The sequence below is a fragment of the Hippocampus zosterae genome, chromosome 13 (assembly GCF_025434085.1).
Source record: "Hippocampus zosterae strain Florida chromosome 13, ASM2543408v3, whole genome shotgun sequence".
NCBI classification, from domain to species: Eukaryota; Metazoa; Chordata; class Actinopteri; order Syngnathiformes; family Syngnathidae; genus Hippocampus; species Hippocampus zosterae.
The window spans coordinates 11,494,959-11,522,144 of record NC_067463.1 but is presented as its reverse complement, the minus strand read 5'-3'; the positions used below and the strand labels follow the sequence as shown (position 1 = coordinate 11,522,144).

General features: G+C 40.4%; 1 protein-coding gene across 5 annotated transcripts in view; it reads right to left on the bottom strand.

Moving 5' to 3' along the window:
* The window catches only part of tbc1d1 (TBC1 (tre-2/USP6, BUB2, cdc16) domain family, member 1), a 39,922-nt gene that overhangs the window by 11,953 nt on the left and 783 nt on the right, over positions 1 to 27,186 (bottom strand). Inside the window, exons 2-17 of one of the 5 annotated variants that reach the window (XM_052084236.1) lie at positions 26,663 to 27,135; positions 15,467 to 16,069; positions 14,078 to 14,167; positions 13,893 to 13,997; positions 12,869 to 13,001; positions 12,655 to 12,746; positions 11,946 to 12,062; positions 11,697 to 11,819; positions 11,439 to 11,584; positions 11,038 to 11,304; positions 10,656 to 10,766; positions 9,616 to 9,729; positions 9,350 to 9,483; positions 6,105 to 6,302; positions 2,042 to 2,203; positions 1,595 to 1,753 (exon numbers count right to left, since the gene is read on the bottom strand). In XM_052084236.1, the coding sequence (XP_051940196.1) occupies positions 1,595 to 1,753; positions 2,042 to 2,203; positions 6,105 to 6,302; positions 9,350 to 9,483; positions 9,616 to 9,729; positions 10,656 to 10,766; positions 11,038 to 11,304; positions 11,439 to 11,584; positions 11,697 to 11,819; positions 11,946 to 12,062; positions 12,655 to 12,746; positions 12,869 to 13,001; positions 13,893 to 13,997; positions 14,078 to 14,167; positions 15,467 to 16,069; positions 26,663 to 27,127 (3,019 nt within the window). In that variant the 5' untranslated portion in view covers positions 27,128 to 27,135. Of the gene's footprint in view, positions 1 to 1,594; positions 1,754 to 2,041; positions 2,204 to 6,104; positions 6,303 to 9,349; positions 9,484 to 9,615; positions 9,730 to 10,655; positions 10,767 to 11,037; positions 11,305 to 11,438; positions 11,585 to 11,696; positions 11,820 to 11,945; positions 12,063 to 12,654; positions 12,747 to 12,868; positions 13,002 to 13,892; positions 13,998 to 14,077; positions 14,168 to 15,466; positions 16,070 to 22,479; positions 22,758 to 26,662; positions 27,136 to 27,186 lie in introns of those variants that run through there. The other 4 variants (XM_052084240.1, XM_052084237.1, XM_052084238.1 and 1 more) reach the window with 4 other exon arrangements.

Here is a 27,186-nt window from a genome sequence, read left to right as displayed (position 1 = left end):
GGAAAAAGTGGTGCACATGCAGTTGAAACTTTTCTTGGATGAACATAACATCTTGGAGGTCTTCCAGTCAGGTTTCAAGACGATGCATAGCACGGAGTCAGCCCTGTTACGCGTTTCTAATGACATCCTCCGGGCAAATGACTCTGGAGACCACGTGTGTCTGGTTTTATTGGACTTAACTGCAGCATTTGATACAGTGGATCACAGTATTCTGCTGACTCGTTTGCAGCACTTGGTGGGCATTGGCGGCAGTGCTCTTGAGTGGTTTAGGTCCTATCTAGCTGACAGGACCTGTTGTGTCAGCCTTGGCTGCTCTGAGTCACGCACTGCTCCCCTGTCATGTGGTGTTCAACAGGGCTCAATTCTGGGGCCTCTGCTGTTCTCCCTGTACCTGCTCCCATTGGGTTCCATTTTAAGGAAACATGGTATTCCCTTCCACTGCTATGCAGATGACTGCCAGATCTATGTCCCTCTGAGCAAGAAAGATGCCTTCTCATTAAGGCCACTCCTATCCTGTCTGGAAGAAATCAAAACCTGGATGGCAAAAAATTTCTTGAAATTCAACGAAAAGAAGACAGAGGTGATATTGTTTGGTCCCAGTAGCCCTTGTACATTCCATCCTGTAGACTTGGGCTCCCTGTCTCCTTAAATCAATGGTCTCAAACTTGGGCCTTAAACTCGACAGTGATTTCAAACTCGATCGGCAAATTGGTGCCATTGTTAAATCAAGCTTCTTTCACCTTAGACAGCTGGCCAAAATAAAACCTCTTCTCTCACATGAACACTTTGAGACCGTAATTCATACCTTTGTCACATCCCGGCTGGATTACTGCAATGCCCTGTACTTTGGAGTCAGCCAGTCCTCCATTAAGCGCCTTCAGCTGGTCCAGAATGCCGCTGCTCGCCTCTTGACTGGTACTCGTAAGAGGGAGCATATAACTCCTACTCTGGCATCCCTTCATTGGCTCCCCATTCATTTTAGAGTTATTTTCAAGATCCTCCTCTTTGTTTTAAAATCTCTGAATAATCTCGCGCCACCTTACCTCTCTGAGCTCATCCGCCCCTACACACCTGCCCGGCGCCTCAGGTCTGTGGACCAGTCTTTGTTAGAAGTACCAAGAACTAAACTGAGGCTCAGAGGGGAACGAGCCTTTTCTGTTGCTGGTCCCTCTCTCTGGAATGACCTCCCACTGAACATTCGGCAAGCCTCCTCGCTGCCCATCTTTAAAGCCCTCCTCAAAACTCACTTGTATTCTTTGGCGTTCGACTCAGCATGACTTAGATTTGTTCTTGATTTTACTGCTTGGTGCTTTCTACCGCCTTTATTACGGATTTGTCTTACCGTTTATTGTGTATGTTAAATCGCTCCATGTACAGCACTTTGTATGCAGCGATGGCTGTTTGAAAGTGCTCTATAAATACTGTTGACTTGACTTGACTTGTTCATGAATACTTGAATTGTGGAATACGCCTTGCCATCTATCGGACCACTTTTTTCACAATGCGACAAAAAGCGCAAGAGCGCTTATGTTAGACTACCTGGAACAGACTCATCGCAAAAACTGAGGTTCCAGTGTATAGTGCATTGTGTTACCCAAATCTATAAGGATGGCGTGCTGTTGTGAGGTCAGCTGTTTGAGCAGCTCTTTGTATGGCGTATCATTGGTCGGTGGACGGGAGGGGACCGTCTGCTTGAGCAGGTACTGTTCAGAGAGGAACTTCCAGATCTCTCCTCGATGCTGCCTCGGCACCCCTGTTGGCAGTAGAACAAGACTTAGCTTGGTTGCAGCCCAGGTTAACATATTTCCTCATTAAAAAAAATTAAAAATTAAACAATCGAAAACGAAAGAATCCCTCTTCTTCAAAGGAAAAAAATGAATTGGATCAACTCAGATTCCTTTGCAGAGCTGGGGGGGGGGCAAAGCTGATAAGGAAAGAGGCTGTAGGACACTGTTGCCGTCAGGCGCATTATACATTAAGCTTTGGTCAATATTTGCAGCTAGTGGCAGAGCCAGTACTGATAAAAAAAAGGCAAACACACCTTGTGCAACTGACAAATGTATGGTTTCATGGTCAAATTTGACCTTTGCCCTTCCAGGAGTTCCCAGCATCTTCTCCCAGACCAACGTGACCTCCTTGAGACAAGGAGTGATTTCCTCATAGTCCAGCTTGAGACGCTTGTTCTGCAAATCACTCTCAGAAGCTGCAAACATCAACACACAAGGAACGCACATCAATCATGTGACTTGGCAGGAACCACTTTGCCTGTCATGCGGGTGGCCTCGGGATGAGCTACCACAAGTGGAACTGGGAGAACCTGACATCAAAATCATACGACAGACATGGAATCTTCGATTTATGAAGGAGTTCCTTTCCTGCGGCTGCAACGTTACACAAATGTGGAAGTCCAAACATGCAGTAAGTAGTCTGTCGTGGCATTTTGTGCCACGTGTATGCCTCTGCACTGAAATGAAATATAAATCTAACACATTTTTGCTCCCATTTTCCATGAATCCAAGATCAGCAACTTTTTCCATAGACAGTACATAAAGGACCTATTTCTTTCATGTGATGTTCATAAATCAATCTAAAGCCGTGCTATCAAGCACTTCTCCTCTGTCAAGATATTCTGTGATGTGGCATATCAAGATGTGAATTTTGACAGCATGATTAGAGAATAGGTGTGCCTTAGGTTGCCCACCAATGAAAAACCATTGTCTATAGGCAGACTATATTCTGAGGCCGGGTCAGTCAGTATCTGATGTGACCACCATTTGGCCCAGGCATCTCCTTTGTACAAAGTCTTTCATTATGGATTGTGGAATGATTGATCAAACTTTAGATGTTTAAAGCTTGCGTAATCGTTCCACATCTTAGTCCTGCTTTAAACTTGTCCACAACTTTATCCCCGTACCTGTCTGCTGTTGCTCCGCTCACTGACGAAAGGGAAAGTTCATCAAACGCAATATACTGTATTAATTACTCCCACGGAAGAAATTATACACTCTCAGAAGGAAAAAATGTCATCAGGAAATATCAGAGCAAAGGTTTGCCAATCACTCTGACATAAGATTCACATCTGAAGCAAGATAAGCAGCATGTCCTCCCCCATCATCAATGACCTTTTATTTTCAGGAAAGTTATTTTAAAATGGAACATAGGATCACAGCTCTTACAATATTCTGCGGTGCGAATTCAACATACTTTGGACCACAATCATAAACGTAAGATAATCATGTTCCAATATAGGTGTTTGCAACCAGGTCATAGCTTATTTATGGAGACACTGTTGAGTTTTTTGAGCCCGTTACCTTTTCAGCCACTGACTGAATTATCAAAAGTAAAAAAAACAAAAAAAAAACATCAAGGGATGACTAGTAAATTTCCGTTAACCACGATCAAAGAAGGTGAGGGAACACCCAGAGGGCTTAATCCGTTCCTGTTTTTGACAACACCCTTCCTCATGCTGCCTCCCCAATCTCTTAACCCACCGCCCCATTTTACTCTTGCGGTTGTCGTGCTGAAACTCAACAGGCCTCTCTTGCTCAAACTCTTATTTGTCTTGTCTGTCAACTGCTTTCCCACTCTCGTTTTCTCCGTCCATGGTCTTTTCTATGTGACCAGCTGCAACTTGGCAGATGTGTTAAGAATGACACCATCGCCGCATGACAGAAGAGGAGTGAAAGAGGCCACAGCCTGATCCAAAATGTTTTCATAGCCCCCCCCCCCCAGATTATTAAGTGCTATGAAACGACCACAGTGATTACAAAAGTCATGTGATGTCATTGTGATAACACTCCAGCTATTACAAGCTTGATTGTGAGCGACAATGTTGAACTGAGACATTATTAAATTAGAATACAGTTTTAAAGATCAGAAAATATTGAGCTTTACTTGTCAAAATGAAGTGTGTCAAAGTCAAAGCGTTAACTGTAGCAGTTTGTATCATTTGCATTCAAGTTTTAAAGAGATTTGAATTTAAATATATATCTTGTTTTTTTACTCAAACAAATATGTTAGAAGCTTTGTAGAAAGTATAAGAACAAAAATGCAATTAATCTCAACTAATTACGGAATATTTTGCGCCTAATTGGAAAAAACAACTTTAATTGCTTGACAGCACCAAAAAAAAAAAAGAGGATATCATGTGTGCGTTTGATTCTCCACAATTGTGCGTTTTGTTCTTTTTGATGTTTTGTGACACTTTTTCTGGAGGACAGAAGGCATTACAAGAAGAAAAATATCCAAGAAAAGGTCTTTCTGGTTTGAGTAAATCTAAGTATGGCACTTTTACTCAGTGCTACAGTGTGCTTGCGCCATCACCAACAGTACATGGATGATCAACCAGAACAGCTGCTTCTGTTAAGCCTTGTTTAGCAGTATTATTGGTTTTATTTTTGTGGGGTCATGCACAAAGGCAAATTCACTTCAACTGGTTTAGGTTGTAAGTCATGCACTTTATGGAAAATTGCTTGATCAAGACATGATTCTAAAAGTGACAGTAAAAATTGTGCTAAAATTTCTATATGACATGTATTATGCAATTCAATCACACATTTCACACTATTGGCTCGCAAATTATGCTTTAAAAAAGCATGACTGCCATAAAAACCTATTAAAAACCAAAGTGTTGTGTTCAAATAAGCAGGCCCAGATTTCTCACAGAGTAAGTACATTTGTGAGTAAATTGAGACAATCTGATCTGCATTTCAATATACACTGTGACATAAAATATGTGTCTTGGCTCAAAAAAGATCGGTGAACACTGCTCTAGGCAATACTAGGATGTTTTTTGGAGAGAGCACAAAGCTGTCACACACGGTAAGAATAGACACTTGGTCTTATCAGCAGACGGGAGCCAAGTCCATTCGGAAATACTCGCAGGCTGTGGCTTAGCTCACGGTCAGGCCCAGCACAACCCTATCGCCTCTTAAAGCAGAGCTGCTTTTCTGTGGAAAACTCCTCCCTTGATAACATGCAAAAAGCACTGTTGACATGACAGCCAGGAGCTGTCTGACGCATGCACGGACGCACGCATGGACACACACACTCACATGCTCAGGCACATGCACACAAATAAAAAGATACACCCAGTTTACCCATAAGTGACAAGAAACAGATAAGTAGCTGCTTTCCCACCAAATTTAAATAAATGACCCACCTTCTTTCACATCAGGCAACGTTTGTGCTTCAATCCATGTGTCCTGAGCTCATTTAATTGGAAAGGTGATCATGACCCCCATTGTTTTCTTTCCATTGCCTACATTTCATTTTAAATTTCCCCAGTGTGGGACAAATAAAGGATATCTTACATTTCCCAAATGAAATGGTAGTCTTTACTCTAAATAAATACTTGAAAGGCAGGGGGTTTCTCAATACATGGGACATGATAGGATTCAAGAATGCAAAGATTTTTTTAAATGTAACAGTCGAGTCGGTCTGTCACATCAAAACAAATTTGACGATTCAAATCTTTATATGTTGCAATCTAAATTATTTATATTTCCAATATTTGCTCATGGTGGAATACAAAAAAAATCAGAAGTCAACCCGCTTCCCGAAACAATTTGTTTTCAACTTCAAATTTTCTGCTGTACTTTGGCAATTCTAAAATACAAAGTTTGTCATTGGAATTAAATATTATTCCCTGGACTAAGATGTGGTGGAAAAATGGTTAGAAGACAGCAGGGTGTGGCACATTACTTGGCTGTGTGTTGATACAAGGCAACTAGGTTTGGAAATGGGTGGAGCATTTAGCACACCCTTGGATGTACCAAGCGCCAAACAAGTTGAAAAAAGAAATGCATTTATACATCTACCGTGTTTTTATTTGTGATGAGTTTAAGTTAAGAAAAAAAAACAGGTGTGCACTTAATCAATTTTGCATGTGCAAGCATATCTCAAAATGCAGACTGCCACACATGACTTTTAGACTTATGTTACATTATTATCAATATAACATGATGAAGACTGTTGTATAAACCTGTATATACAAATGTAAATACTTACTGGGAATGTGTTTTGTCTGTGCGAACTAAAATATACACACGGTCAGAAGGGTGGAAGCAAATGCAGTCCTCCCACCCTTCACCTGTTTAACTTACCCTGCAATTTCTGGTTCTCTCGTTCCATCCTTTGCAGGAGGATTTGCTGCAGAATGGCTGTTCTCCATAGTTCCCTCAACTCCTCTTTGCTCCTTCTGGTTCGCTCTACGGGGAGAGCCCTCATGGGCAAGTCCACATTTCCTGCACCGACAACTTGGCCTCCACATGCCCAACCCCCATCGAGATTGTCTCCGCGCTCTGAAAGGCACAAGATTTTGCGGCCCAAGACCAGATCAGAAAACATTTAAACCAGTTGAGGTGTTTGCTGCGGCAATTACCAGGGAAAAAGTTTGCATTTTGACCATTATGGATGGATGAATAAAAGCGCAAATTGCAAATATACTGTCAAAATGGTTCACAGATACAGGTTGAATTACGTACATACACAGTCAGTGTATACAGTGGAATACCCCTCATCTGGAGTTCAACAAACTTTTCCAGAAACTAGGAGTTGATCACCCCGATATTAATCTCATATGTGATGTTTTTTAGGATAGCAAAAAATGAGTGATTAACCAGAGAAGCAGTGATGTTAACAGTATTAATGTCAATTACATAACCTAGGACATGAAATCAATGTTGTACACCAAAATCAAAATTTTCCAGGCTGATGCTACGATAAATAGCAGTTAGCAAGAACATGGATAATCACTAGAATTGAAATGAGAAGAGAACCTTGTCAACAATTGCTCACTATTTAATAGTTGTCAGGTGTCTTCCAAGGGTAACTCGTATTCTAGTGTATAGCAGTTAATTTTTCTGAACCCATGGACAACAGTTAGGAATATTCGTGTTGATTTATAAAAAACAGCACAGTAAATAAGTTTGGGGGGGGGGGGGGGGGTTGAGCTTTTTTTGATTGTTTGTTTTTTATAGTGACCATTGATAGTACCATAATTCACTTGACAGTATTTTCCAGAGGAAAAATCGTTTTGGACTGCAAATAACCAGCATCACTGAACAAATTGCGTTCCAAGGTTCACACATATTTAATTTTCACTACCAGCAATAAAAACAATGAGCAACAAATTGAATACTAATTAAAAACATAAAATGAAAATACATCATGATCATAAAAGATCAATTAATCATCAGACTACTATTCACAACATTGTCTAGGAATGTCTCATCACTTAGCTATACTTTAAGAGCAAATAAAAAGAAAAACAAACATACAATACAAACTCTTATGACAGCCCAAGTCTAATATATAATAAGCATTTCTTTCATACTCTAACATGGCTGGCAGAGCTCTTCTTTCAACCATTTGGGCCACTCAAGCTAGCTAGCTGGATGGATGGATAGATGGATAGAAATTGCAGTTTTGTATATTTTGACACAGTTGGACACAACACTAAGAATAAAAAAAAAACATGTTGTGAGACTCCACCCTAAAGTACAGGGTGGATCCCAAACCTCAAAATACCCTGTGTTGTCTGGAAGAAGGACATCCAGTGACAACTAGATAGATGGCACTTCAACTACATATACTGTACTGTACATCCACACAACACACATGGTAACGATACGGTTTGTTGTTTTTTTTTTTTGTGCCATAGGATGACGTTGATGTCTACCCCTCTGTCTGTCTGTGTCAGGGAGGCTTGCAAACATGTACTGAAACATTAAGCATAGTCACTAAGCAAACATAATGTAAGGCTCTGAACAAATGCACACACGCGTCTTTGAGATTGATGCATTTGTCAGACAAAGACTGCTACACCACTTCAATCAGTCCTCAGCAGTGAACAAAAATGTTAAACAATCATTGGATGATAGAACTCACTTAGAAACGCCCCTTCAAGTCGGTGACATGCAATGCCAACAGTGCCATTGTCCTCATAAACCAGAGTACCATCAACATGCTTTCAAATCTGGAATTATGAAATGCTCCATTGATTCCTAAACGCCTAGGAAAAATAAATAAATTGGGCACAACCTTGCATACACACTCCCAACTTACAACTTTATCTTTCCTTTACACACGCACACCATGAAAAGTGGGTCAACTAGGCTGGCTGGCGCTTTCCTTTGGCGCTGTCTGTGTGGACAGTCAACACGACCTTGAGACTCCAACGCCCTCCCTAACACAAATTCATTGACACACCCATGAGCTCATGCACTGTATATATGCAGATGCATAAATAAATACACACCCAGTCCAAGCAGTTGATACAAAGTCCCTATTCCACTTTCAATGCCACCGGTGACATGGAAATGACCAAATGGGCAACATGTGATTGGTTTTAGATTAATTTTGTTCTGACAAATATATAGATTTTTTTTCAGTTAAGTGACATTTCTTAAATTGCTGACAAAAAAAAAAGAAGACGAGGAACACCATAGCATGATTGCAAGCAAAAATGTGGAAACCACACTCTTTTCTACTTGTTACATGTCTAATATAGACAAACAATATGACTGATTATCTCTGCTTTCTTTGTGAGCCAGATAAGAGTGTTTGGTGTCTGTGGAACATTACCCTAAAAGGTTCACATTTTCAAAGTAATGGGGCAGTGTGACATACCAAACAAGCTCATCTGTCACAAATTCAATGACACTATCAAAAAGTTACAGACAGTACATGCAGCGTTGTTATCACAACACAAGATCTGAAGACGGGCAGGCACAAGCATGATTCTCACGACTGAACAATATTGATTGTTTGTTGAGATTAGAAGCACTAAAGTTATCAGTAAAGTTTAAAACCTAGAGATGAATGGTCCACGATGAATTCATCATGGTAATTACTGGTAATAAGAAATTGTAACACTAGGAAAAATAATCATGTACTATATGCTCGTGATAATATGCAGTTGATATATCGTGGCTGTGAGAAAAATGTGGACATCTCACAACTAGGAGGACAAAACTACTGTACTTCCTCTAGTGTAACTGCATCTCAACATCATTTCAGATGAAAGAGTGACACGACATGGTAAGGCTCTATTACTGCATCGGTTGAAAGATTGTTTTGAAGTGTGTTTTCAAGTGATTGGAAAATGTAAATGTGATAATCATGTCTACTTACTGTGTGTTTTATTATAATTAAACCCATGTTTCCCTTGAGCTGAATAAAGTGGCTTTTCAGAGAGCATCAATCAAAATGCAATAACTGACTTAAATTTAACTTTTCTTCTTTTACATTAAAACATGGCTTGCCAATGATAGATGAAATTGTAAATGTCTTAGTTCAAAGGCAATACATGTAATTATTTAATTCATTATTTGCTCAGAATCCTTACCATTGACTTCTGTGTTTTTCTGAGGGGTTGCAACTCGCAGGAAGATCTGCTGCCTCCAGGAGTGTCGGTGACTACGCAGAGGGCTTTCCCCAACTTCATATTCTGTACTTGATAAATAGAGGGCTGCTCCATCTCTAAAAGTAAAGTTACACAATGGCCTTCGGTGAAAATACACACACGATACATGTACCAAACAATTTAGAGGATCCTATGAAGCATGGGTCTTCATATGGACATTGGTATGATTATTTGAGATACATGTGTACCTGCTCTTTGTTTCTGTGCTGTCATTTTCTTCGACAGGAGCCAGAAATTGAAATTTCAAAAAATTAGGAACAGAGGATGAGGCGTGGAGTCGAGCACGTAGTCCACCCAGAGGACTGATGTAGACGGTGTAAGCGGATGAAAAGAAAGACACAGGTCCCGTTCACACAGAGACACATTACAATCAGTATGTCAGAGTCACTGTTGGATGGAAACTGTCACTGTTGGGTCAATTTCTATATTACTACTCTTTTTTTGTGCAAATCAATACTAACAACACATGTCTTATCATTTTATTATTATCATCATCATTATATATACACAGTATATTTATTATCTCTTTTTTTACAAATTAATAACCAATTTAAAGTGTTGAAAAAAGATTCATATATTAACTGATATATTACTGATTTAAATTGATATATAACTATTAAGTGTTCAATGTGCAGGGATGAATGGGCATGAGGCTATGATGACACTGCTGAGTTTTAGTCTTTAAATAAATACATCAATGAATAATTTTCTTAATCGTGATTTCAAACTCAATCAAAATAACTTTGATGATTTTTTTTTCCATTATCATCCAGCCCCAGTTGGACACTTAACTCTCTGAGAAGTGTCATAACCTACAACTCCCCCTGTTCTTGACTCTGCGGGAGCCTAGCATATAATGTCGCCTGAAGATTTGTCTTTCAGGCAATAACAAGCAAAAATTGTTATTATAGGCATTGGTGGCAACATGTCAATAACCTTCTAATCAATGAGTGGAATAAAAGTAGTGGTTTTGACAATGCAAAAATTCCACTCAACAGCACAGTGCAGTCATGCTTGCATTTTGGTTTCATAATAGTGAGGTTACCATTTTTAATGTTTTAAGATGCCATCTGATGCAAATCGTCTAATCTATTCTCTGTGTGAACCGGGCCTCACATGAATATAAAACAAGTAAAGAAGAAGCCATGAACAATGTTGCATACAAATCTGAACACAGAAATTTGCACTGTATGCAACAGTGCAAGCAAAACCAGCGCAACATTCTCACCGTCTTTTACTGAGCCTTGCTCCAGTTGAAGGGGAGGAAGGAAGGAGCAGAGCAGAGGAGGATGAAGAGCAGTAAGGAACGGGAGGAAGGGCGGTGTTGGATGGAATACGTCTGAGAAGTTGTGCAAATGTGGATAGTCAAAAATCAGAAGAAGTCAAGGACACAGCAACATAAGTGAACACTGACTAGAGGGAGAGAAGGAAGTCAAGGGAAAGAATGTGAGCATTTAACTCTAAATGTGCTTTTTTTCCCAGCCAAGTACAGGTCTAACATGAGTGAGTGGTGAAACCTGTACACAATAATTTTGTATCCAGCAAATAATAATAATCCCAATTCCTCATGCCAACCAGATGTGACAAAAAGATGATTGTGTTTCTCTTACTTGTTTCGGTGTGGCGTGTCAGTGCTGACAGAGTAGTGTCGTAAGAGCTTGGGTTTTGAAGCAGCTGCAGGCTCCTGCTGTGGCGTATGTGTTAAAGTGCGTGCCGGTGAATCATCTGCTGAGGAGGGTGTAGGTGGGTGGCTGAAGGTGCTGGCTCGTTTCCGGAAGCCTAATGGCTGGCCATCACCTGGTAAAGAGGAGGAGGGGGAGGAAGATGGGGAAGCAAAGGGGTCAAGGTGCTTCAGGTCTCCTGTTGAGTTGTGGCACCTAAGGAGAAAAAAAAAACAAGGTTTGAAATGTTTACAGTATAATAACCCCCCCCCCCCCCCCCCAAAAAAAAGGTTAGGTCAAAATTCTGGTTTCAGAAAAAACTCGGAATAAACATTTTCAGATGCATTTACTTGAGGGAGCTGGTGGGGTGCAATTGGGATGACTTAGATCGGGAGTCATCCAGGCAGGACTGGTCCTGGCTATTGACAGTAGAAATGGAGGATACACTATGGCTCCTTTCACTGTTGCCCCTCAGAGCAACAGCCTTGCTGCTTCCCTACCAAGAACAAATAGATGCTGTTTAAGTTTGAATGTCACTATTTATGGTATAAAGACCCAATGCTACCTCAAAACAATGTGCCTAGCCAAAACACTATCCTTACTCTTACCTTCCATATACCCTCTAAGGACTCTGTTAGCGAGCGTTTCGCTCGACTCTTAAACTGTTCAAGACGCTGTCGACTGCTAGTTTGTTGCTGCACCTCAACTGGAGCGGCCGCTGCCTCATCATTCTACATAGAGACACAGAGAAACTGCAGTGAATGCCAGAGTAACAGATCCAACCAAATATGACATCCATGCACTTCTAGAACTTTAGCACAATCAAATGAGAATCGAAAATAAAATACATAAATGACCTGCTTGGAGTCATTTGGCAGAGTGTGATGATGAATCCTCTGTCTCTCCTCATACAAGTTCCTCAAAGATGCCATTGTAAGCTCATTTTCTTCCTGTTCGCTTTTAGGACGAGACCTCTACAAGACACAAAACATGCTTATAAATATTAATGTGTTCAAACCTGTTTACTGTCCATATTTCTTTCTGTGGGAGTTTATAGTAGTTTAAAAAGGGGATTCATTTAGAACACTCCTTATTTTAGTCAAACAATTTGGAATAGTTGAAGGTATCTGATACATTGCTGCTCTGATACATATGGTTTTCCGGGAGATGTGCACAGCAGTATTGCACTGCAGAAAAATCACCAGCAGATGTCAGCCAAAGTTTATTTCTACATAGAAATTTCTGGCAGAGCCTTGACGAAAATTTAATTCATTTCGTGAACATGCTACTGACAAAAATTACTCATATTGCAAATCAACTTCCTGCTTTGATCTTAATGTAATTCTCAATTCATTCCAGCCCCCTGCAAAAATAATGTATTAAAAACATTTTTTAATACATTGTTACTGAATACAAACAGTGTTGCATTCTAAAATGTTAATACAATAACATAAGAAAAGAGAACGTAAAGCAATAACTGGTTTTATGAAGTGTAATTAGGTGGAAAGCCTTGCACCCGCACACATATATCGGTCGAAGCTGACTTTGCAGCCAGGTCTAAATTACCATAGTACTCTCAAAAACTGCAGCTTGATCCTGGCTGTCCAGATTAGCCAGGTGTCTCTGAAGCTCTAGTTTGGTTTTAGACGCATTGAGACCTATGCAGAAATCCAGAATAAAGAATTTGTCAATTGTTTGTGCTTAATTTGAAACTGAATGACAAATAATGTAAAACATGGCATTAACTGCCTGAAACTAATGCTAAATAATTTTTCGTTACCTTCTATTCTCTCACACAGCTTGTGGAGCTGCAGCATGGGGCAACTGTCACACTGCTGGTTCTGGCATTTTGCATTCTGTTGCACAGCTGCTACGGAGAACGCCTGCTTCAAGGTCAGCATGATCTCATCCACCTGCAACAGCAAAACAAGCTTCTTTTCAAGACGTACAAAACACTTGCATGCACATTTCTATTGTTGAATGATGTACGTTTTCAATCAGCGACGATAAAGTATACCTACCTACCACCTTTGAAATTGCATAATTACATGCAGTACATCTGATGATGTTAACCAAAACTGAGCATTAGCTTTGTAAAGCAAAAACCACATAAAATACTGATGAATGTGCAAATGTGCCAAGCGACGTTGCTTTTGCATGTATATTGAAACGCATAAGCAAGTAAGGACATAAAGATACTGTTTTGTTCAATCGTGAAAATTTCTCATTTATCTACAGTATGTTTTTCTCAAACGGAGTGTGCATGCAGACTATAATCTCTCTCTCACAAGGAGCTTTTTTTTTATACCTCCAATTGCAAAGCCCCAAATCTTACAGATGAGCTTATTTCCCAAATGTAATCACACACAACGAAATGTTTCAGAAAACATCAACAAATCTTTAGTTTTAACGCTGTCTATCTGTACATTCTCTGCACGGAAATTGCCTTGGGTCACAGAAAAATAGTCTTCCTGAAATAGTCTCACTCGTGTTAAGATTTTCAGTGTGGTTATTCTGTCCATTGTAATTTTGTTTTGTTTATATTTATGTCTTTACGTCTTTTTTTATGCAGTTCAGTTTCGCTGCCCTTATTTTCAGCTCTGTGTGTTTTCAATGCACTGCATGCTGTATGCTGTTCATAGAGCATATTTGACAATAAAGCTGACTTGACTTGACTTAAAGTGGTCTGCATACATGTGACCATGATCTCAATCTAATAGCCGGGGGATTTTAATGTAACCAACATTCCATTCAATCTGATTCAGTGGAAAAACTCAGATTTAGTGATTTGGAAAAACACTCACCAGAGATTCATCCGTACACTGAAATATATAGCAAACAAAGTGGCAGCTTCCTCTTTCCACAGTCTCCCTGCAAATAAAGCCAAAGTGGTCCACATGGCGAATACCCTAGAAAGAGATCATCAGTAGCATAAGTGACACTCAACAGGTCTTAATATTCCATTGTTTTGAAAACCAGAGGTGCATACTTGTGAGCAGAAAGAGATTTCACGGAAACTCTTTTCGATGGCAACCTTCTTAGTGTCTGGACTAACCAAAAAGATCTGTGATCTGCCCACCTACAACAGAGAGATCGTAATTTTTACAGTTATGCATGTTGCATTTAAAAAAAAAAGGACACTTTGTATTCATATATCAATCATAAGTCACATCACCAATAATCTGATTGCAGTGGGGGGGATTCAACCAATGGGCGTGTGATCACATGCTGTATTTTCAAAAATTTGGGAGTTGCTCATACAGTAAGAAGACTTCGGAATACACTGATAACAGACAGGGAATCTTGCTGAAAGGGATGAACTACGCCATTGCATTACGTCTGTTTAATGACTACATGAGAAATATGGCATAATCTTTTACATTCCTTTAAAAACCATTGAACATGTTAAATCACAAGTTTCATTTCTTCTCTGCTCAGATAGTTCCGCTCCAAAGAATGTCCCCCATTCAAAACATAATTAGAACACGAGTCACTATCATCGCTGAGCCTCAAGAGGACATCTGGTGGTTTGCAATGAGCTAGTGATCTCATGTCTTTTGAGTCCTCAGAATCAGAGGTTATTCTTGTCTGGGGTTCCCCTTCACTGCTCTGCTCCAGCCTGAACCGAGCAGAAGCCATGGATTTAATGAGTCTTCATCGGAAAGACAAACGTGAAATGATATCACCACAATGAGGTCACCGTCTCCATCCTGGAGCAGGAGACTAAAAGAATGCTATGATGGTGTGTGACGAGGAGCAAAAGCAAAGAGGTCTGTTGGTTTCCATTGTCAGCGCAGGCCATTTCATCTATGATAGATAAACAGGAACATTTGTGCTGGCAGGGGGTGACTAAGGTCAACAATGACTGTGTGCCCTGACTCATGTTCAGCAGCAGTCAGCACTAGTGCAGCTAAGTCATGCCAGTATCTGCTTTTTGTTCGTTCCCACTTATTGTCTGCTGCCCAGGTTTACACACTACTATCGCTCATTATCCTTTCCTGCAACCCCAAAATGCGCCATATGCAAAACAAATTGTCACACTTGCCAAAATACTGTGATGTGAATTTGTGTCCTAAGGGTGTGGTTGTATGGGGTATTTTATCATATTTATAAAACAAACAAATATGGGTGTCAATGAACCCAATTTATGCTCCTAACAGGCATTATCCAATTGTTAAAGCATGGATAGCACCTAGTAAAAAATAAATGCAGCGATCCGGTTTCAATATTAATGTCAACTGAAAATCATGCACAGGCACACTGTTGAATTTTACTGGATTACTTGTCTGGCCCAACTATGAACCCAGATTTCATGTTGTATTTACTGTTGTGAGTTCTCGAAGGCTCGTAATGGATATTCTTCAGGCTGTAACCGTACCGTAAACAGCATGGTCCTGTTCTCCTGCAGGCTGGTGGGCTGCACCCCAGGTGAGTAAGTGAGTGCATCTGTAGTTTTGGCATGAGAGATCTCTGGTGAGAGTCCATTCTCATCCAGGGCCTGCAGAGATGGGAAGCTGGGGTCCCGTTTGAAAAGCAATGGCCGTTTTCCGTTGGTGGGGCTCCCGGTAGCACCTTTACCTAAAGTAGGACTCCCCAGTCCGTTAGACTGGAAAGCTAATGCCCTCTTCAGTCCACCGACTAATCCCCCGGCATTTACCCCTTTTTTAGTGGTCCCTGAGCCCTGAGCTAGCTGGCTGAACTTCTCAATGCATTCGTCAATTAGAGCAGGGGGGGCCTTCTTGTGAGCAACAGTCACACGGCCGCAAAAGAGCACCTCAAACTTTTTGGCAAAGGTTGTCGGGGACAGGGCAGGGTTGTTCGCCACAGAACCTGCTGCGGGAAGAGAAGAAAAGGTGATGTGTGTTTCCAATGGCTTGGGGTCTCCAGGATCTGCCAAGGTCTTGTTGGGAATGGTAAAAGCATCATCATTGCGTGCAGAGCTTTTGCCAGCTTGCCGTAGTGTACTGATGATTTCAGGGACCTGAAACACACAAACTTGCACTATGAATTGTAAGCTGAAGTGTTCAAATTTGAGATGCATGCGGATGGATCATATCTTTTCTTTTTTTAAATTATTTAAATACTAAACACTATCTCGTGCATCTTATAAGCAATTGCACATGCATCCCAGCAATTTTGGTGTAGAAATAGTTCAGCAATCAATTTGACATCATGTCAGTTCGCAACATTCTTATGGTGATGGTCACAAGACATTTGAGTTGAGCAAAGGGAGTAATGGACTGGCATTTGTTATGTACGGTATTTGTGTTTTTGAACTTGGCAGGTCACCTAAATACCAATGTACAATCATTTGCAGCAGAGGTGTAATACAAGGTCTTCTTTTCTTTAGGGCATGCCATGGACTAGTACTTAAGTTCCGTTTAGGGCCTCCCAGTAGTGAATCTTTTTATTTTTTTTATCCATCTTTTTATTATTTTTTCCATCAATCACTAGCATAGGGTTTCGCCATGATAATGTTTCAGTACCAGTACTGAGGTACTTTAGGCAGGGACAATATTGAAGTCAAAATGTTGGTATCTTGACGTCTACTTTAGTACTGGTATTTTTACTGAATATTTGTACCAGCATACATAGAGGTAAAATTGCATAATTTAATGCACTTCGCTAGTCAAAGTAAGTAGAGCATGGCAGCTCTATGGAAACATTTTTGTAAGATTACTTTGAGAACGATTTATTCTGAGTTATTAGTGGGGGCCTATTCGGAAAAACACACCATACAAAAATGTGTCTCCATGACTTTTTAAAAAAGTTTTAAAATATAAAAGACATCAATCAGCTATCAGATGTGTGTGCTGAAAATGCTCATATTCAGCAGAAACCCGCGGTTTCCATTTAGGTCGTATACTGGTTCAGTCGAAAACACACATTCAATAGATCTGTATGTCACAACCTCCTTTATGATAACAAAGTCACAGGGGAACATTTGATCCTCACACGCCTGTGCAGATTGTCCTTGCAATATTGCACCACTACAGCAAAGAAGACAGTGGAGGAAGTGGATTTGGTTGAGTCACGTGAGTGATGTCATTCATGTGAGTTAGCTGAGCAGCAATTACAACTGCTGACTTCTTTCTTGCCAGATCCTGCTGTGTCTTGTCGGGGCAAGGAGGTTTTTATGGTTGTATTCAGAACAATAGCCTTTCCGATTATAGCTCCAGAAGCACACTTTGTTTTCATGTTAAGCTGGTATTATTAGCTGAATGTCTAAAGCAGTGGTTATTAACCTTGTTAGAGGTACCAAACCCAACCAGTTCATATGCACATTCATTGAACCCTTCATTCGTGAAAAAAACAAACTTTTTACAAATTCAAGACATAAAAAACACATTAATTAAAAAACAGAAAAAATACTTTTTGTTTGTTTGTTTTCCAATATACTATCACGACAGTCACACGTTGACTACTGAGCGAACTAAATTTACCAACAGCACTGATTGGACAAGCAATGCCATGTGATCATCTGCAGCCAGTGATGGCCAAGCGGGCGTGTCACAATTAATTCACATGATGAGTCGGGTATGTCTTAACCTCCATGGCACAGGCTTCACCGAACCCCGAGGGATCGATCGAACCCAGGTTAAGAACCACTGGCCTAAAGTAAAATGGATTGTCTCGACCTGAAAAGGAATGCGGCTGTTTTTCAGTTTAGGGTTGTAAAACTCTGTTCACTGCCCACACTTTGGAGATATCAGCAACAATGCGTTTCTTACTCTGAAGCCTCAATTCTATTTGTTTTTAAATCATGCTGGCATGTGAGCAGTGCATTACTTATCTGTGCTCCAACAACAACCCTTATTTGTTACCCTTATAATATAACAATAACCCTTATAATCTCTTCCAATCTCTATTTCCACAAAGTCACAAACACTATCTTAAAAGATATAGAGCCGCAGAGAAAGGAAGTAAAGAAACCAAGAAGTCTCGATGCTTCCAGTATTGCCCACGTACCAAAAAAAAAAAAAATCTATTCAATTACACAATGTACAAAGTTCTCGACTTCTTGAACCGATACAAAGGATGCTATCAGTTACTTCTTATCATCTATTAGGGATTAGAGCAACCACACATTCAGCCTTAAAACGAAAGCTCACAGATAAGCCCAAGAGTAATTTGTTTTGTCAGCAGTTTCTGTTTGAAAATCTTAATTTTGAACTGGGCCATTTCCCCAACAACGTGAGAATCGTTGCACCTGTGCAAACATATTCCAAAACAATGACGAGTCCTGCGGCAACATACTAGACGTTGATATTTTGCCGTCATGTGCAAGAGATTTGCACTAGGGAATAATACTCACCACATTGGTTTTATAAATAAAGTTTTTTAAAAAACATTTTTTCTCAAGTAACCCCTGCAATTGGCTTGCAAACAGTTCAGGTTATACCCCGTCTACTGTCTGAAAAGAGCTGGGATAGGCTTCTGCACAACCGCGACACTTGTGAGGATAAGCACATTAGAAAATGGATGGATGGATGCGTCAGAGATTTTCTCGGACAAAGTTAAAGAAACGACTCGGCACACAGGAAAATTGTCTTCAATATCGGCGGAAGCGGACCTCTGAGAGCGAACGACGGTTGTTGCTCCGCGATCACACTCAATGTCCCGTCTCCGCGAGTCCGACATTTTATTGTAACATATGCAAAATACAAGAAAAACACTGCCCCCGATATTTGCATGTCGCACCCCCGGTCGGACCCCTCAGTAGTGATTGGTTACCTGTTTTTCATACTTGAACCACCAGTACATTGGCGCCTTTTCTGTCTGGTCTACATTGAATCAACACGTTGCAGACCTTGCTTATGGCCAATGTCGCCTGCGCACGACGGGCGTTCTCACCTCGTCTTTTGTTGCTCAACCGCTGTTCCCAAATTATTCATTCCCCTTTTATGACCGAGTTTCGCCTTCTCCCCTGTGGCTGCCCACCTGTATTGACGTGCTAATGTGGACTTCAACAGCCCTCCGGCCAGATGGCCGGCGCCTTTGTGTGCAGGCATTTGGGGGTGCTGGATATGCACCCAAACGCTTCGATGTGCCCAAATAAATGAAACTTTAAACATGATACAATTTTGCTCATAGATTCCTCTAACAGGATGTCAGACTGAAACGCAATCAAATTTCTCAAAGTCGTATAAACACATCAGAATGATGTGGCACCACAGACAACAAGAATGATATGGTACAACAGACATACCAAAACAAATGATATTCCACACATTTGGACAAGATGCAAAGTGTATGTTTTGTGTAAAACTGGTGGAAGAACAATACAAGTATTCCATAGCACAGTTCCACTTAAGGCCGTGAAGGCAGAGATACTACAACACAGACTGCCAAAAATTCGTAACGACCCGGTTTGAAGGCAGAAATTAGTAAAGGAGAGTGAAGATACGACTTCACGCTGAAAGGGACACGTTGGTTGGAAGTTCAACATACATGTCCATGAAGGGGGATATGTAGCAGGAAGTCAGCTCGACACTGCCTGAGTGTGTCCATCCAGAGTCGTGGGTTCTCACAGAGGAGCAGAACTAAAAAAGCATACAGTCTTGCGCGAAGCCAGCGTTAAATAGAGCTACTGTTAGTGTGCCCTCAAAAAGAGGGAAGTTACACAAGTACCACCACTGCGAATGAGAAACTGCAATCCGGGCCGACGAGCAACACAAGCTTCAGTGTTTATCAAAGGGTGAGGATAGTGAATAAAGGAGATTCCTGAACGTTTTCAGCTCAAGACCCAAATTAATCATTTAGTTTCTGAGACCTAAACATGCAAAAATATATCATGTGGTATTGCCATAATGCTGGCATATACACGGTATGAATTATAAAGAAATTACCCCACCCCTGCAAAAAAAGACAAAGAATATTAATTTGATAACATGAGGAAAAGTGGTTTGAATAATAGATAGTTGGATGAAGAAACGTGAATTACCGTAAGAAGTGATCCCCCCCCCCAAAAAATAAATAAAGAATATGTGCACTTGTGGATTAGTTATCAAGCAATAAGCTTACACCATTTCCTGACACAAAAGAGCACAAAATAAATAAATAAACCACAACACATTTAACTCATTCAGTACCAGCCAATTCTGGACCAAGTCTGAAAAATGTTTAAAAATGTCTTGGGTAGTGAATGAGTTAATAGATTATAAATATTGGGAAGACTGATGTGTAAGGATGTGTTTTTTTTTCCAAAAAAAAAAAAAAATCACAGAGATCCTGAATTGTGTCCATGTATTTACACTCCACTCCTCTTTACTTCGTTGGCCATTCACTTACAAGGTAACAAGGTGAAAAGGCAATGACAATTCAGTAAAACCTCATGTGGAAAGCGGTGGCCCCAAAGTATTTTTAAATGTCAAAAGAAAATGCCAAAAAGCGGGTGTGGGAATAAAACCTAGCTTTGAAATGTGTCCAATTGCATTCTGTCTAGCTTAGTGAATCCTCACAAGTCAGCATACTGTCCCACTTGGGTAGCTCCCTAGTCATGTGCCTTCTGAAGCACAGCCAGAGCCAATACCGGCTCAAAGTTCAGGAGGCACATCGCAGACAGGACAGCAAGAGTGAAACAAGAGATCAGGAAACATCATTGAAATGTTTTGCTAGAGGAGAAACACTGACATCACTATTTTGAAGGAGGAACCAGTTGAGGTCATAAAAAAAAAACCTAGCAAGAAAAAAAGCATTGTAATTATAACAATGGTGGTACAATTTGTTGACAACTTGGCATTGAATTTTAAGTTTTCTGCTGAGTCCCAATCAACTCTTGAAGTAGAAATTAAACCACAAAGTCTCAGTGATAACCACAGTGCCTTGTTCCAGTAGTGGCTTCAAATAATGATGATGAGCATTAACAACAGTAATTTATGATTAGCGTGAATGTAAAAACACGGAGACGCAGCTAGCTAACGCAGTAGTTTTGTTACACTTCACAGAATGTGTAACCAGAAAGGGAGACGTGAGATGGAGGGTTTAAAAGAAGTCTTTGTGGCTAGGAAAAACTGGAATATTTCGACATTTCAGTTATAAATATCCAGTGTTCAACATTAGCAGTGGCCCGAAGGACCGTGGACACGAAGCCACTGTGTTGTGCCACTACCCACCTTCAGATGCTGTCCTGACCAAGCCTATGTACATTTTTAGATCAGAGCCACTGAAAATGGTCCAAAATTTAATTTTTGTTTTGGACCAAATTGGATGGTGGTACAGGTTCTCCAGTGAACCACAGTGACTAATGAAGTGCACAAAAACAGCAAACGTGGTGTGAAACGTTTCCATTTACACAATGTCTCTGGAGGTGATATCACCATGAATCACTGATGGGTTCTTTCTTCCATTTGGCTTCTGCGCAGTGGATTTTCACTTGTGCAGATTGATATAGATGAAGGACAACATTTTTGTTTATTTCCCAACGAGACTTTATAAGTATCAATGTTATATTTTTCTACCTCCAAGGCAGGATGACATTTTTGCGTTGGGTGCACAAATTTGTTATATTGTGAGTTTGTATACTTGCATTCCGTTATGGTTTGCATTCTTTTTCCACACCATATAATCCAAGCAAATCAAACTACGTCACAAGAAACCATTGGATTGTTTCAGAATTGCTTTCCCACTACAACCAAACCACAGTCAAGTTTGTTTGGAACCTAATGGGTTGACTGGATCTTTGGCTGTCCTAACCACATCCAGTACATATGCCACACCAAGTAGTAGGCTCACTATCCATATCCATGACATAAAAAGATTACATAGAGAGATTTCAAGTCTGATAACATCTAAATCAATTAAACTTGTTGGGACCTATAAGATGGAAAAAACAGGGACAGCAAAGACAAGTAGGAATTTGAACCAGGGAACCTTCACAGAGGGTTCAGTTTATCAAGCTAGTCTATCGCTCAAGTGATTAAAAAACTACAATTAATCTCAGCATAATTAGTGTTAATTAAAAGAGGATTATCAATTTGGGTGTCCGTTGTGCCAAGTTATCAAAACGGACATTGGAAATTAATTCACTGAAAGATTCTTGCTCTTATAAGTACTTTTAAAATTGAGTTGAGTTCTATTTGTTGATAGATAGACTTGAGCTCGATGATGCTAAAGTCAAGTGATTACGTTAGCTATCATGCTACTATTCAAAATGAAAACAATATTCAATATTACACGGCAGGTGGTGACCATTCGGTAGTCACTCCACAACGTTGTGTAATTAGTGCGGTTTACTATTAAACATAAACGGCCATAAACTCGACATAAATGTCCAAGTGCGACAGTATGCCACTCTCAAAGAGCAGAAGCGGCGTCGGCTACTGTTAGCCTAAACAGTCCACTTCTCCCTGTGCCAAAAAGTTCAGGAAAACTTCCCAGAGCTCGACTTACATCTTTGGGTCCCTGCTTGGTGTTGAACAGGTTGAATCGCTGGAGTCGCGCTTTCATCCCATCAGCCATAAACTCGGTATACACGGTGAATGTTGTTAAATTGTTCAAAAACAAAAAAAAACCCTGCTCCAAAATTATTTCATTGCAAAATTAATCTCACTCCGAAACTCCGAGGAGCCAGAGATTTAGCGTCAAATTGCCAACAACTGTCAGCGAAACATCCGTTTTTTACCTTCCAAAGTAAGACCACCGAGTCGTTTTTTACACATTCTCCCTCGCACGTGACACGGGTGGTGTGTTTGTTTTGTACATGAAGCGGAGTTTCTTCCGTCTTCATTCCTGGTATCACAAAAAAATAATGCGGCTAAATCCACCAATAAGGAAAGACCCTCACTCAAATCTCCAGTGGGCGGTTGCCGGCAGAAGTAATTGCACCGTTACACTGGGCAATAAATATAAAACATTTCCTGTGTGGAACACACCCAATCAGAGGAACAAACCACCTGGGATATACAGTACAGTATTTACAACCGTCCAACGGTTTGCAGTTATATTATGCCTAACTAGTTTATACATTTTATTTTATTTAACACTTTTTATACGCATTTTTAAGAGTGAGGGTTGGTTGTTCAGTTTTAATTGAATTGATTTCACAAATTTAAAGGACTGGCATTGGAGTTACACAAGTGTCTGTTTTTGGAGTCCCCCATTTGCAATATAAAAATAACAGTTTTATTATCTTTGCCTTCTTTGAGTTGGACAAAGTTGGCCTCAATCCAGTTTTCCTGCGCGGAGTTGGCATATTGCACTCATATGAACTTTGGGTTAATTGTAGGCTCGATATTGTCCACCTGAATTTGAGTGTTGTGTTTTTTTTTAACATGTACCTATCAGTGGACTGGCAACCAGTCAAGCATGTACCCAATTTCTTGCACAAAAATCATCTGAGATACGGTCCGGCTCAACAACTCAAATGAGGACAAGCAGTATAATGGATGGCGGATAAATAATTCTAAATCACACAAAAATAATGTTTGCGTGATATAAAATAATCCCTCTATCCATGCATGCATTTTTTTCCGAACCGCTACCTCTCACTTCACCCTCATATTATGTTGAAAAAAAATCACATTGATTATGTTGTGGGTCATTTTGACCCGCACTGTAAAAATCCACACAAAATAGTCAAAAAACAGGTTACACCAGTAACAACTTTGTTTAAGATAATGTAAACATTCAGATAAGAGACAGACAACAGATTTTTAATCCCAAAAGTATATTTAAGAACTGTTTAGTTAATCAGCATCCATCAAATCTTATACTGTACAACAATGAAACAGATGTCTGATGGATTTACTGATTTCTGATTGTTGTGATAAGAGACCATAATCTATTTAGTAGACAGTTGTTATTATCCTCTTGACAAATGGAATGAAAAAAATAAATAACGGGAAAACATATACGATCAACACCAATGTGTACTTAAGAAAACGAAATCAATTTGTTCGTCAGATTAATACTGCATACTGCAAATGGAATTGAAATAAAAACAAATCCCGGCAAACAACAGGTCATAGTGTCTTGAAAGGCGCTTATAAATAAAATGTATTATTATTATTATTATTATAGTCAAGTCAACAGTATATATAGAGCACTTCCAAACAGCCATCGCTGCATACAATGTGCTGTACATGGAGTAATAGCAATAGTGACATCTAGTGGTTACTTTAATAGTAATTTCAAAAATTGAACACAAACCAAAAATTACAAATGCACCACTAACCGTCACAGTAAAACCTCAGCTCAGTCAGCATCGAAAGGGGTAATTTACATAAAAAGTTTGTGTCTGCGTTTTTTTTTCAATGTTTGTGATGTCACCTTACAAGGTGTCAGTAATGGGCACAAGGAAAAATAAGATCAACAATTCAATTTCAGCTAGGTAGATAAACATGAGTGAAACTTGTATGAAGATAATTCAAAACATGCAAAAGCTGAGAACTGTGTAGTACTCAATTTAGTGTTGTAACGTTGCCTCTTCTTCACTTCTAACAACTGAGCACCTTTGTTCTACTACAACAGCTTGCAGTAAGGTAGCTAGCAATGCCAGCACCCAAAAAAAAATACATCTTCCCTGAATGCCACAATTTACAGAACAGCTCTGTGTCGTTATTTAAATTCCCAGGTGTTACTCAGAACATACAAACACAACATCCAGGGGAAACAAACATAAAGGCAAAGAAATGGTTTACAGACATATAAAGCAAGATGCCATCAGCAGGAGCACAGGTCACCGAAGGACCCTGATACAGTCTTGCAGCTCGATCAACATCTGGTCCCGACAAAGGACGTTAGTGTGACATCCCGGTGAAAAGGTCACTTGGGGGTCGCAGGATTGGAGCCTTCTTTTGGCTCATTATTTCTTTGTAAATATGTTTATAGGTCTGAGTGTGTGCATTTTTTAATGTGACATTGGTACTTGCTGCTGATTACATTTTAGGTAAGAGTTCAAAGCCTAACAGCTGCACCCAGGGACCACAGAAACCTCTGTGTGTGAGTGTGATCAAAACCAATGTCAGTGACAGAGTAGTGTGACAGGTGGTCAGCCCTCCCCCCTTCTCCCACCAGACACCCACACACTACCAAACTGTACAACAAACATCACAAAAGCCGCAGAGCCACAGGAAATAGTCTCCATAGTAACATAGTTGGGCATCCTGCTTGGTACAAGTTGTTCTGAGCTTGTACTAAACACGAAAACCCCACAAACCCAAGACAAATATCAAAACAATACGCAGCCTGTGTTAAGATCGTATAGCAAGATAAGGCCAAGAGTATTCCTAACTACTATTCCTCTCCTACTTTGTACTAAGTAGCCAGTATTGTGACACTTATTGGGAGTACACACTTGAACGCGTTGACAGTCAATTGCAAGGAACATTGGCAAAAAGTAACCGCACTTTACAGATGGTTAGAGTCTTTGGTTTACCTCAGAAGCATGTTTGTGGAATGTAGAAGGACACCTAGCTGCCAGAGAAATCCCATGCAAGCACAGGGAGGACATAACATTTTTTTATAGATTAAAATAGGGGGCTCTGAGAATAGACACCTGTGGAATACCACATGGGGGTACTTTGCATATAACGGGAGTACTGTAATTCTTAAATAGTATGTCATAGTTTCGTGAAATCACTTATATCCAAGATGAATACCTACACTTTAATCACTATGTGGTTGTTTTATTTAAAAAATGTTGTGTTAGTGTATTCAGTTATGGTAAAGTTGATATGAAGCATTCCAAAGACAAAAAACGTTCGTACTCTAATGATACTGTTTAGGTATACACAGTGCCATGTTTACAGTGCACCACACAGGTAATGTTCATGCTGGCTGCATGCTACCTCATTGTTACGTATCATAGGCATACTTAATACAATATTGCACATAAACTACGAGTACTGAATTTTCACTCTGAGTATTTGACAAAATTTCAAAGTTGTTATTTTGAAATAATATTATTTTAATGTATTTTAGGGCGGCCCGGTAGTCCAGTGGTTAGCACGTCGGCTTCACAGTGCAGAGGTACCGGGTTCGATTCCAGCTCCGGCCTCCCTGTGTGGAGTTTGCATGTTCTCCCCGGGCCTGCGTGGGTTTTCTCCGGGTGCTCCGGTTTCCTCCCACATTCCAAAAATATGCATGGCAGGCTGATTGAACACTCTAAATTGTCCCTAGGTGTGAGTGTGAGCATGGATGGTTGTTCGTCTATGTGTGCCCTGCGATTGGCTGGCAACCGATTCAGGGTGTCCCCCGCCTACTGCCCGAAGACAGCTGGGATAGGCTCCAGCACCCCTGAGACCCTAGTGAGGATCAAGTGGCTCGGAAAATGAATGAATGAATGAATGAATAATGTATTTTAAAGAGATGGAAGAATTCAGCAGGGTGAATGAATGTTTGACGTGTACCTCAGTTCTGAGGTTTGTTTCAGTTTAAATAAGATTGGACAAACCTCTCACTGAGTGTTTTAAACTCCTCCTCTGTTGTTTGTTCATTTGAGCAATTGGATTGGCGGTAATTCATGGTACTCCAGAAAGAGCACCAAAAAAGATAACACATTTGGTGAGCTTTACAGCGAACAGATGTAAACAGTCAGTCTTTTTTTTCACTGTACAGCTACACATACATGTACCTTGTTGCTGTCCTGACACTTGAACACGTAACAGGCACAGGATGGAGCATCTCTGAGCAGGCATCCAAAACTGCTGGGCTCCTGGCTATTGTGAATGAGCTTGGTCAACTGGTGGGGTGGGCACTCAAACAGCACAGTGTGCGTCAGGGGGTCCCAGAGCAGCCCTTCGGTCCGCACACAAACACATCGCACCCACGACGGCGACACGCGTAGCGACACAGTTGGACCGGGCTCCTGTGACCTGCTAATGTTGGCCACCACCCAGGGTAGCATCGCCATGGTGGTCATACGATGGACCGGGAGAGAGCCGATTAATGTCAGTTTGTACTGCGCTTCCTCCACTGCCTCCTCCATCATATCGTCACAAGTCGTCTCAGAAGAAATGGATGGATTGTACTCAGAAGATAAATGAACCCCACGGGAGATATTCCTTGTGGGTTTCACTTCAAAATAAAGTCCATTCATGTTTCTTTCTGCAAAGTAAAATAGGGAGAAATGACACTTTAAAGGAGCGCAGAGAACAA